We start from the raw sequence: 14,015 nt of genomic DNA on the forward strand, positions 1-14,015 counted from the left end.
GACACACACACAGAGAAATACACAGACACAGAGACAGACACACACACAGACAAAGCCACAGACACAGAAACATACAGACACTCACACAGAGAAATACACAGGCACAGAAACAGACAGACACTCACATAGAGAAATACAGAGAAATAGAAACAGACTAACACATGTAGAAAAATAGGGAGAAACAGACAGGTACACACAGAGAAATACACAGACAAAGAAACAGACAGACATGGAGAGAAATACACAGACACAGACAGAGACTCATAGAGCGAAATACACAGACACAGAAAAAGACAGACACACACAGAGAAATACCCAAACACAAAAATAGAAAGGCAAACAGAGAAATACACATGCACAGAAACAGAAACAAACTGACACTCACCGAGAAATACACATACACGGAAACGGACAATCACATAGAGAAATACACAGACTCAGAAACTGACTGACACGCACAGAGAAATACAAAGACACAGAAACAGACAGACACACAGAGAAATACACAAACACAGAAACAGACAGACACCGACAGAGAAATACACAGACACAGAAACACACAAACACACGTAGAAAAATACACAGAAACAGACAGGTACACACAGAGAAATACACAGACACAGAAACAGACTGACACTCACACAGGAAATACACAGACGCAGAAACAACTTGACATGCACAAAGAGAAATACAGAGAAAAAGAAACAGACAGAAACTGACATAGAGAAATACACAGACACGGAGACAGACAGACACTCACATAGAGAAATACACAGACACGGAGACAGACAGACTCACATAGAGAAATACACAGGCACGGAGACAGACAGACACACACATAAAGAAATACACAGACACAAACGCAGACAGGCAAACAGAGAAATACATAGACACAGAAACAGACTGACGCTCACAGAGAGAAATACACAGACACAGAAACAGACTGACACTCTATTTAACTTTTTATTTTATTTAGAGATACAGCACTGAAACAGGCCCTTCAGCCCACTGAGTCTGTGCCGACCAACAACCACCCATTTATACTAATCCTACATTAATCCCACACTCACATAGGGAAATACATAGACACAAAACAGACAGGCAAACAGAGAAATACACAGACACAGAAACAGACAGACATTCACATAGAGAAATACACAGACACAGAGACAGGCAGGTACACAAAGGGAAATACAGAGACATAGAAACAGACAAACACACGTAGAAAAATACACAAAGACAGACAGGTACACACAGAGAAATACACAGACACAGAAACAGACAGACTCTCACACAGAGAAATACACAGACACAGAGACAGACAGGTACACAAAGGGAAATACACAGACACAGAAACAGAGAGACATTCACATAGAGAAATACAGACACAGAAACCGACAGACACACACATAAAGAAATACACAGACACAGAAACAGACTGACACTCTTTCTTTATTTTTTTATTTTATTTAGAGATACAGCAGTGAAACAGGCCCTTCAGACCACTGAGTCTGTGCCGACCAACAACCACCCATTTATACTAATCCTACATTAATCCCACACTCACTTAGACAAAGACACCGACACAGAAACAGACAGACACTCACACAGAAATACACAGACACAAAACAGACAGGCAAACAGAGAAATAAACAGACACAGAAACAGGCAAACACACGTAGAAAAATACACAGAAACAGACAGGTACACACAGAGAAATACACAGACACAGAAACAGACAGACACTCACATAGAGAAATACACAGACACGGAGACAGGCAGGTACACAAAGGGAAATACACAGACACAGAAACAGACAGGCAAACAGAGAAATACACAGACACAGAAACAGACAAACACACGTAGAAAAATACACAGAAACAGACAGGTACACACAGAGAAATACACAGACACAGAAACAAATTGACACGCACACAGAGAAATACACAGACACAGAAACAGACAGACACTCACATAGAGAAATACACAGACATAGAAACAGACAAACACACGGAGAAAAATACACGGAAACAGACAAGTACACACAGAGAAATACAAAGACATAGAAACAGACAAACACACGGAGAAAAATACACAGAAACAGACAGGTACGCACATAGAGAAATACACAGACACAGAAACAGACAGACCTTCATCCAGATAAATACACAGACATAGAAACAGACAGGTCACACGCAGTGAAATACACGTAGAGAGATAAACAAACACAGAAACAGACAGACACACACATAGAGTGATAGACAGACACAGAAACAGACAGACACACACATAGAGAAATAGACAGACACAGGAACAGACAGACACACACAGAGAAATACACAGCAACAGAAACAGACAGACGCACATGTAGTGATATACAGACACAGAAACAGACAGGCACCAACATACTGAAATACACAGACACAGAAACAGACAGGCACTCACATAGAGAAATAGGCAGACAGACGCACATGTACTCAAATAATCAGATACAGAAAGAGCAGAGTTTTGGATGACCTCAAGGAGGGTAGAATGTGGGAGACCAGCCAGGAATGCATTAGAATAGTGAAGTCTAGAGGTAACAAAGGAATAGATGAGGGTTTCAGCAGCAGATGAGCTGAGGCAGGGGTGGAGTCGGGAGATGTTACAGAGATTGAAATAGGCGGTCTTAGTGATGGAGTGAATATGAGCTTGGAAGCTCAGCTCAGGGTTTAATAGGATACCAAAATTGTGAATGTTTAGTTCAGCCTTAGACAGTGGCTAGTGAATTGAAACTTGCATAGCAAGGGAAATATACAGTATAAACAGACAGACACACACAGACACAGACAAACACATATACATAACTACACAAACGCCCACCAAAACAGACAAACCACAGATGGCAGTAAAGTACTAACTTTCCATCGGAGAGATTGATGCCTCCGAAGATGGGGTATTTCTCGGGTGCAGGTTTGCCGCTGTGATCCTCATACAGGAAGACTGGTGACCTCCCCAGTTCCACGCCAAGCTGCTGCATGCCATGCTCGCTGTAGATGGAAAGCAGGAAAGCCTGGTTTCCAACTTTTGGTTTCACCAATGCCATGATGGAGAAGTCCTCAGGGAACCGTGTGCCTGCTGGAGAAGAGAATGGACAACAGGATCAATAAACTTTAGTCACCAGAGACAAGGGGAGGGACAGTCAGTGACCAGAGACAAGGGGAAGGACAGTCAGTGACCAGAGACAAGGGGAAGGAGAGTCTGTGACCAGAGACAAGGGGCAGGAGAGTCAGTGACCAGAGACAAGGGGAAGGAGAGTCTGTGACCAGAGACAAGTAGATGGACAGTCAATGACCAGAGACAAGGGGAAGAAGAGTCAATGACCAGAGACAAGGGGAAGGAGAGTCTGTGACCAAGACAAGTGGATGGACAGTCAGTAACCAGAGTCAAGGGGATGGACAGTCAGTGACCAGAGACAAGGGGAGGGACATTCAGTGACCAGAGACAAGGGGAGGGACAGCCAGTGATCAGAGACAAGGTGATGGACAGTCAGTGACCACAGACAAGGGGATGGACAGTCAGTGACCAGAGACAAGGGGAGGGACAGCCAGTGACCAGAGACAAGGGGAGGAACAATCAGTGACCAGAGAGAAGGGGATGGACACTCAGTGACCAGAGACAAGTGGATGGACAGTCAGTGACCAGAGACAAGGGGATGGACAGTCAGTGACCAGAGACAAGGGGATGAACAGCGTGTGACCAGAGACAAGGGGATGGACAGTCAGTGACCAGAGACAAGTGGATGGACAGTCAGTGACCAGAGACAAGGGGATGGACAGTCAGTGACCAGAGACAAGGGGATGGACAGTCAGTGACCAGAGACAAGGGGAAGGACACTCAGTGACCAGAGACAAGGGGATGGACAGCGTTTGACCAGAGACAAGAGGAGGGACAGTCAGTGACCAGAGACAAGGGGATGGACAGCCAGTGACCAGAGACAAGGGGAAGGACACTCAGTGACCAGAGACAAGTGGATGGACAGCGTGTGACGAGAGACAAGGGGAGGGACAGTCAGTGACCAGAGACAAGGGGATGGACACTCAGTGATCAGAGACAAGGAGATGGACAGTCAGTGACCAGAGACAAGTGGATGGACACTCAGTGATCAGAGACAAGGAGATGGACAGTCAGTGATCAGAGACAAGGAGATGGACAGTCAGTGACCAAGACAAGTGGATGGACACTCAGTGACCAGAGACAAGTGGATGGACAGTCAGTGACCAGAGACAAGGGGATGGACAGTCAGTGATCAGAGACAAGGGGAAGGACACTCAGTGATCAGAGACAAGGGGAAGGACACTCAGTGACCAGAGACAAGGGGATGGACACTCAGTGACCAGAGACAAGGGGATGGACAGTCAGTGACCAGAGACAAGGGGATGGACAGTCAGTGACCAGAGACAAGGGGAAGGACACTCAGTGATCAGAGACAAGGGGAAGGACACTCAGTGACCAGAGACAAGGGGATGGACAGTCAGTGACCAAGACAAGTGGATGGACACTCAGTGACCAGAGACAAGGGGAAGGACACTCAGTGACCAGAGACAAGTGGATGGACAGTCAGTGACCAGAGACAAGGGGATGGACAGTCAGTGACCAGAGAAAAGTGGATGGACACTCAGTGACCAGAGACAAGGGGATGGACAGTCAGTGACCAAGACAAGTGGATGGACACTCAGTGACCAGAGACAAGGGGATGGACACTCAGTGACCAGAGACAAGGGGATGGACACTCAGTGATCAGAGACAAGGAGATGGACAGTCAGTGACCAAGACAAGTGGATGGACAGTCAGTGACCAAGACAAGGGGATGGACACTCAGTGATCAGAGACAAGGAGATGGACAGTCAGTGACCAAGACAAGTGGATGGACAGTCAGTGACCAAGGCAAGTGGATGGACACTCAGTGACCACAGACAAGGGGATGGACAGTCAGTGACCAGAGACAAGGGGATGGACAGTCAGTGATCAGAGACAAGGGGAAGGACACTCAGTGATCAGAGACAAGGGGAAGGACACTCAGTGACCAGAGACAAGGGGATGGACAGTCAGTGATCAGAGACAAGGGGAAGGACACTCAGTGATCAGAGACAAGGGGAAGGACATTCAGTGACTAGAGACAAGGGGAAGGACAGTCAGTGACTAAGACAAGTGGATGGACAGTCAGTGACCAGAGACAAGGGGATGGACAGTCAGTGACCAAGACAAGTGGATGGACACTCAGTGACCAGAGACAAGGGGATGGACAGTCAGTGACCAAGACAAGTGGATGGGCACTCAGTCATCAGAGACAAGGGGAAGGACACTCAGTGACCAGAGACAAGCGGATGGACAGTCAGTGACCAGAGACAAGTGGATGGTCACCCAGTGACCAGAGACAAGGGGATGGACAGTCAGTGACCAAGACAAGTGGATGGACACTCAGTGATCAGAGACAAGGGGAAGGACACTCAGTGACCAGAGACAAGTGGATGGACAGTCAGTGACCAGAGACAAGGGGATGGACAGTCAGTGACCAGAGACAAGTGGATGGACACTCAGTGACCAGAGACAAGGGGAAGGACACTCAGTGATCAGAGACAAGGGGAAGGACACTCAGTGACCAGAGACAAGTGGATGGACAGTCAGTGACCAGAGACAAGGGGATGGACAGTCAGTGACCAGAGACAAGGGGATGGACAGTCAGTGACCAAGACAAGTGGATGGACACTCACTGATCAGAGACAAGGGGAAGGACACTCAGTGACCAGAGACAAGTGGATGGACACTCAGTGATCAGAGACAAGGAGATGGACAGTCAGTGACCAAGCGAAGTGGATGGACACTCAGTGATCAGAGACAAGGAGATGGACAGTCAGTGACCAAGACAAGTGGATGGACACTCAGTGACCAGAGACAAGGGGATGGACAGTCAGTGACCAAGACAAGTGGATGGACGCTCAGTGATCAGAGACAAGGACATGGACAGTCAGTGACCAGAGACAAGGGGATGGACAGTCAGTGACCAGAGACAAGGAGATGGACACTCAGTGACCAGAGACAAGGGGAAGGACACTCAGTGACCAGAGACAGGGGGATGGACAGTCAGTGACCAGAGACAATGGGAGGGACAGTCAGTGACCAGAGACAAGTGGATGGACAGTCAGTGACCAGAGACAATGGGAGGGACAGTCAGTGACCAGAGACAAGTGAATGGACAGTCAGTGACCAGAGACAAGGGGAAGGACAGTCAGTGAGCAGAGACAAGGGGAGGGACAGTCAGTGACCAGAGACAAGGGGATAGACAGTCAGTGACCAATCCAAGTGGATGGACAGTCACTGACCAGAGACAAGGGGATGGACAGTCAGTGACCAGAGACAAGGGGAGGGACAGTCAGTGACCAGAGACAAGGGGAGGGACAGTCAGTGACCAATCCAAGTGGATGGACAGTCACTGACCAGAGACATGGGGATGGACAGTCAGTGACCAATCCAAGTGGATGGACAGTCACTGACCAGAGACAAGGGGAAGGACAGTCAGTGACCAGAGACATGGGGAGGGACAGTCAGTGACCAGAGACAAGGGGAAGGACAGTCAGTGACCAGAGACAAGGGGAGGGACAGTCAGTGACCAGAGACAAGGGGAAGGACAGTCAGTGACCAGAGACAAGGGGAGGGACAGTCAATGACCAGAGACAAGGGGATGGACAGTCAGTGACCAATTCAAGTGGATGGACAGTCACTGACCAGAGACAAGGGGATGGACAGTCAGTGACCAGAGACAAGGGGAGGGACAGTCAGTGACCAGAGACAAGGGGAGGGACAGTCAGTGACCAGAGACAAGGGGAAGGACAGTCAGTGACCAGAGCCAAGGGGAGGGACAGTCAGTGACCAGAGACAAGGGGATGGACAGTCAGTGACCAATCCAAGTGGATGGACAGTCACTGACCAGAGACAAGGGGAGGGACAGTCAGTGATCAGAGACAAGGGGAAGGACAGTCAGTGATCAGAGACAAGGGGAGGGACAGTCAGTGACCAGAGACAAGGGATGGACAGTCAGTGACCAATCCAAGTGGATGGACAGTCACTGACCAGAGACAAGGGGAGGGACAGTCAGTGACCAGAGACAAGGGGAAGGACAGTCAGTGACCAAGACAAGTGGATGGACAGTCAGTGACCAGAGACAAGGGGAAGGACAGTCAGTGACCAGAGACAAGGGGAGGGACATTCAGTGACCAGAGACAAGGGGAAGGACAGTCAGTGACCAAGACAAGTGGATGGACAGTCAGTGACCAAGACAAGGGGATGGACACTCAGTGATCAGAGACAAGGAGATGGACAGTCAGTGACCAAGACAAGTGGATGGACAGTCAGTGACCAAGGCAAGTGGATGGACACTCAGTGACCACAGACAAGGGGATGGACAGTCAGTGACCAGAGACAAGGGGATGGACAGTCAGTGATCAGAGACAAGGGGAAGGACACTCAGTGATCAGAGACAAGGGGAAGGACACTCAGTGACCAGAGACAAGGGGATGGACAGTCAGTGATCAGAGACAAGGGGAAGGACACTCAGTGATCAGAGACAAGGGGAAGGACATTCAGTGACTAGAGACAAGGGGAAGGACAGTCAGTGACTAAGACAAGTGGATGGACAGTCAGTGACCAGAGACAAGGGGATGGACAGTCAGTGACCAAGACAAGTGGATGGACACTCAGTGATCAGAGACAAGGGGAAGGACACTCAGTGACCAGAGACAAGTGGATGGACAGTCAGTGACCAGAGACAAGGGGATGGACAGTCAGTGACCAGAGACAAGTGGATGGACACTCAGTGACCAGAGACAAGGGGAAGGACACTCAGTGATCAGAGACAAGGGGAAGGACACTCAGTGACCAGAGACAAGTGGATGGACAGTCAGTGACCAGAGACAAGGGGATGGACAGTCAGTGACCAGAGACAAGGGGATGGACAGTCAGTGACCAAGACAAGTGGATGGACACTCACTGATCAGAGACAAGGGGAAGGACACTCAGTGACCAGAGACAAGTGGATGGACACTCAGTGATCAGAGACAAGGAGATGGACAGTCAGTGACCAAGACAAGTGGATGGACACTCAGTGACCAGAGACAAGGGGATGGACAGTCAGTGACCAAGACAAGTGGATGGACGCTCAGTGATCAGAGACAAGGACATGGACAGTCAGTGACCAGAGACAAGGGGATGGACAGTCAGTGACCAGAGACAAGGAGATGGACACTCAGTGACCAGAGACAAGGGGAAGGACACTCAGTGACCAGAGACAGGGGGATGGACAGTCAGTGACCAGAGACAATGGGAGGGACAGTCAGTGACCAGAGACAAGTGGATGGACAGTCAGTGACCAGAGACAATGGGAGGGACAGTCAGTGACCAGAGACAAGTGAATGGACAGTCAGTGACCAGAGACAAGGGGAAGGACAGTCAGTGAGCAGAGACAAGGGGAGGGACAGTCAGTGACCAGAGACAAGGGGATAGACAGTCAGTGACCAATCCAAGTGGATGGACAGTCACTGACCAGAGACAAGGGGATGGACAGTCAGTGACCAGAGACAAGGGGAGGGACAGTCAGTGACCAGAGACAAGGGGAGGGACAGTCAGTGACCAATCCAAGTGGATGGACAGTCACTGACCAGAGACATGGGGATGGACAGTCAGTGACCAATCCAAGTGGATGGACAGTCACTGACCAGAGACAAGGGGAAGGACAGTCAGTGACCAGAGACATGGGGAGGGACAGTCAGTGACCAGAGACAAGGGGAAGGACAGTCAGTGACCAGAGACAAGGGGAGGGACAGTCAGTGACCAGAGACAAGGGGAAGGACAGTCAGTGACCAGAGACAAGGGGAGGGACAGTCAATGACCAGAGACAAGGGGATGGACAGTCAGTGACCAATTCAAGTGGATGGACAGTCACTGACCAGAGACAAGGGGATGGACAGTCAGTGACCAGAGACAAGGGGAGGGACAGTCAGTGACCAGAGACAAGGGGAAGGACAGTCAGTGACCAGAGCCAAGGGGAGGGACAGTCAGTGACCAGAGACAAGGGGATGGACAGTCAGTGACCAATCCAAGTGGATGGACAGTCACTGACCAGAGACAAGGGGAGGGACAGTCAGTGATCAGAGACAAGGGGAAGGACAGTCAGTGATCAGAGACAAGGGGAGGGACAGTCAGTGACCAGAGACAAGGGATGGACAGTCAGTGACCAATCCAAGTGGATGGACAGTCACTGACCAGAGACAAGGGGAGGGACAGTCAGTGACCAGAGACAAGGGGAAGGACAGTCAGTGACCAAGACAAGTGGATGGACAGTCAGTGACCAGAGACAAGGGGAAGGACAGTCAGTGACCAGAGACAAGGGGAGGGACATTCAGTGACCAGAGACAAGGGGAAGGACACTCAGTGACCAGAGACAAGGAGATGGACAGTCAGTGACCAGAGACATGGGGAAGGACAGTCAGTGACCAGAGACAAGTGGATGGACAGTCAGTGACCAGAGACAAGGGGAAGGACAGTCAGTGACCAAGACAAGTGGATGGACAGTCAGTGACCAGAGACAAGGGGAAGGACAGTCAGTGACGAGAGACAAGGGGAGGGACATTCAGTGACCAGAGACAAGGAGATGGACAGTCAGTGACCAGAGACAAGTGGATGGACAGTCAGTGACCAGAGACAAGGGGAGGGACAGTCAGTGACCAAGCCAAGTGGATGGACAGTCAGTGACCAGAGACAAGGGGAGGGACAGTCAGTGACCAGAGACAAGGGGAGGACAGCCAGTGACCAGAGACAAGGGGAAGGACAGTCAGTGACCACAGACAAGGGGATGGACAGTCAGTGACCAGAGACAAGGGGAGGGACAGCCAGTGACCAGAGACCAGGGGAGGAACAATCAGTGACCAGAGACAAGGAGATGGACACTCAGTGATCAGAGACAAGGAGATGGACAGTCAGTGACCAAGACAAGTGGATGGACACTCAGTGACCAGAGACAAGGGGATGGACAGTCAGTGACCAAGACAAGTGGATGGACGCTCAGTGATCAGAGACAAGGACATGGACAGTCAGTGACCAGAGACAAGGGGATGGACAGTCAGTGACCAGAGACAAGGAGATGGACACTCAGTGACCAGAGACAAGGGGAAGGACACTCAGTGACCAGAGACAGGGGGATGGACAGTCAGTGACCAGAGACAATGGGAGGGACAGTCAGTGACCAGAGACAAGTGGATGGACAGTCAGTGACCAGAGACAATGGGAGGGACAGTCAGTGACCAGAGACAAGTGAATGGACAGTCAGTGACCAGAGACAAGGGGAAGGACAGTCAGTGAGCAGAGACAAGGGGAGGGACAGTCAGTGACCAGAGACAAGGGGATAGACAGTCAGTGACCAATCCAAGTGGATGGACAGTCACTGACCAGAGACAAGGGGATGGACAGTCAGTGACCAGAGACAAGGGGAGGGACAGTCAGTGACCAATCCAAGTGGATGGACAGTCACTGACCAGAGACATGGGGATGGACAGTCACTGACCAGAGACAAGGGGAAGGACAGTCAGTGACCAGAGACATGGGGAGGGACAGTCAGTGACCAGAGACAAGGGGAAGGACAGTCAGTGACCAGAGACAAGGGGAGGGACAGTCAGTGACCAGAGACAAGGGGAGGGACAGTCAGTGACCAGAGACAAGGGGAAGGACAGTCAGTGACCAGAGACAAGGGGAGGGACAGTCAATGACCAGAGACAAGGGGATGGACAGTCAGTGACCAATTCAAGTGGATGGACAGTCACTGACCAGAGACAAGGGGATGGACAGTCAGTGACCAGAGACAAGGGGAGGGACAGTCAGTGACCAGAGACAAGGGGAAGGACAGTCAGTGACCAGAGCCAAGGGGAGGGACAGTCAGTGACCAGAGACAAGGGGATGGACAGTCAGTGACCAATCCAAGTGGATGGACAGTCACTGACCAGAGACAAGGGGAGGGACAGTCAGTGATCAGAGACAAGGGGAAGGACAGTCAGTGATCAGAGACAAGGGGAGGGACAGTCAGTGACCAGAGACAAGGGATGGACAGTCAGTGACCAATCCAAGTGGATGGACAGTCACTGACCAGAGACAAGGGGAGGGACAGTCAGTGACCAGAGACAAGGGGAAGGACAGTCAGTGACCAAGACAAGTGGATGGACAGTCAGTGACCAGAGACAAGGGGAAGGACAGTCAGTGACCAGAGACAAGGGGAGGGACATTCAGTGACCAGAGACAAGGGGAAGGACACTCAGTGACCAGAGACAAGGAGATGGACAGTCAGTGACCAGAGACATGGGGAAGGACAGTCAGTGACCAGAGACAAGTGGATGGACAGTCAGTGACCAGAGACAAGGGGAAGGACAGTCAGTGACCAAGACAAGTGGATGGACAGTCAGTGACCAGAGACAAGGGGAAGGACAGTCAGTGACGAGAGACAAAGGGAGGGACATTCAGTGACCAGAGACAAGGAGATGGACAGTCAGTGACCAGAGACAAGTGGATGGACAGTCAGTGACCAGAGACAAGGGGAGGGACAGTCAGTGACCAAGCCAAGTGGATGGACAGTCAGTGACCAGAGACAAGGGGAGGGACAGTCAGTGACCAGAGACAAGGGGAGGACAGCCAGTGACCAGAGACAAGGGGAAGGACAGTCAGTGACCACAGACAAGGGGATGGACAGTCAGTGACCAGAGACAAGGGGAGGGACAGCCAGTGACCAGAGACCAGGGGAGGAACAATCAGTGACCAGAGACAAGGAGATGGACACTCAGTGACCAGAGACAAGTGGATGGACAGTCAGTGACCAGAGACAAGGGGATGGACAGTCAGTGACCAGAGACAAGGGGATGAACAGCATGTGACCAGAGACAAGGGGAGGGACAGTCAGTGACCAGAGACAAGGGGATGGACAGTCAGTGACCAGAGACAAGGGGAGGGAAAGTCAGTGACCAGAGACAAGGGGATGGACAGCCAGTTACCAGAGACAAGGGGAAGGACACTCAGTGACCAGAGACAAGTGGACGGACAGCGTGTGACGAGAGACAAGGGAGGGACAGTCAGTGACCAGAGACAAGAGGATGGACACTCAGTGATCAGAGACAAGGAGATGGACAGTCAGTGATCAGAGACAAGGAGATGGACAGTCAGTGACCAAGACAAGTGGATGGACACTCAGTGACCAGAGACAAGTGGATGGACAGTCAGTGACCAGAGACAAGGGGATGGACAGTCAGTGACCAGAGACAAGGGGATGGACAGTCAGTGATCGGAGACAAGGGGAAGGACACTCAGTGATCAGAGACAAGGGGAAGGACACTCAGTGACCAGAGACAAGGGGAGGATCAGTCAGTGACCAGAGACAAGGGGATGGACAGTGAGTGACCAATCCAAGTGGATGGACAGTCACTGACCAGAGACAAGGGGAGGGACAGTCAGTGACCAGAGACAAGGGGAAGGACAGTCAGTGACCAGAGACAAGGGGAGGGACAGTCAGTGACCAGAGACAAGGGGATGGACACTCAGTGACCAATCCAAGTGGATGGACAGTCACTGACCAGAGACAAGGGGATGGACAGTCAGTGACCAGAGACAAGGGATGGACAGTCAGTGACCAATCCAAGTGGATGGACAGTCACTGACCAGAGACAAGGGGAGGGACAGTCAGTGACCAGAGACAAGGGGAAGGACAGTCAGTGACCAAGACAAGTGGATGGACAGTCAGTGACCAGAGACAAGGGGAAGGACAGTCAGTGACCAGAGACAAGGGGAGGGACATTCAGTGACCAGAGACAAGGGGAAGGACACTCAGTGACCAGAGACAAGTGGATGGACAGTCAGTGACCAGAGACAAGGGGAAGGACAGTCAGTGACCAAGACAAGTGGATGGACAGTCAGTGACCAGAGACAAGGGGAAGGACAGTCAGTGACGAGAGACAAGGGGAGGGACATTCAGTGACCAGAGACAAGGAGATGGACAGTCAGTGACCAGAGACAAGTGGATGGACAGTCAGTGACCAGAGACAAGGGGAGGGACAGTCAGTGACCAAGCCAAGTGGATGGACAGTCAGTGACCAGAGACAAGGGGAGGGACAGCCAGTGACCAGAGACAAGGGGAAGGACAGTCAGTGACCACAGACAAGGGGATGGACAGTCAGTGACCAGAGACAAGGGGAGGGACAGCCAGTGACCAGAGACCAGGGGAGGAACAATCAGTGACCAGAGACAAGGAGATGGACACTCAGTGACCAGAGACAAGTGGATGGACAGTCAGTGACCAGAGACAAGGGGATGGACAGTCAGTGACCAGAGACAAGGGGATGAACAGCATGTGACCAGAGACAAGGGGAGGGACAGTCAGTGACCGGAGACAAGGGGATGGACAGTCAGTGACCAGAGACAAGGGGAAGGACACTCAGTGACCAGAGACAAGGGGATGGACAGTCAGTGATCAGAGACAAGGGGAAGGACACTCAGTGATCAGAGACAAGGGGAAGGACATTCAGTGACTAGAGACAAGGGGAAGGACAGTCAGTGACTAAGACAAGTGGATGGACAGTCAGTGACCAGAGACAAGGGGATGGACAGTCAGTGACCAAGACAAGTGGATGGACACTCAGTGACCAGAGACAAGGGGATGGACAGTCAGTGACCAAGACAAGTGGATGGGCACTCAGTCATCAGAGACAAGGGGAAGGACACTCAGTGACCAGAGACAAGTGGATGGACAGTCAGTGATCAGAGACAAGTGGATGGTCACCCAGTGACCAGAGACAAGGGGATGGACAGTCAGTGACCAAGACAAGTGGATGGACACTCAGTGATCAGAGACAAGGGGAAGGACACTCAGTGACCAGAGACAAGTGGATGGACAGTCAGTGACCAGAGACAAGGGGATGGACAGTCAGTGACCAGAGACAAGTGGATGGACA

The 14,015-nt window shown here is 51.1% G+C and overlaps 1 protein-coding gene across 1 annotated transcript in view; it reads right to left on the minus strand.

Moving 5' to 3' along the window:
• LOC137345808 (collagen alpha-2(XI) chain-like) overlaps positions 1-14,015 on the minus strand; it is a 730,020-nt gene that overhangs the window by 563,519 nt on the left and 152,486 nt on the right. The window contains exon 3 of the mRNA XM_068009057.1: positions 2,901-3,117. Coding sequence (XP_067865158.1) covers positions 2,901-3,117 — 217 coding nt within the window. The remainder of the gene's footprint in view (positions 1-2,900; positions 3,118-14,015) is intronic.

This window comes from Heterodontus francisci, chromosome 29, assembly GCF_036365525.1.
Source record: "Heterodontus francisci isolate sHetFra1 chromosome 29, sHetFra1.hap1, whole genome shotgun sequence".
Lineage (NCBI taxonomy): Eukaryota > Metazoa > Chordata > Chondrichthyes > Heterodontiformes > Heterodontidae > Heterodontus > Heterodontus francisci.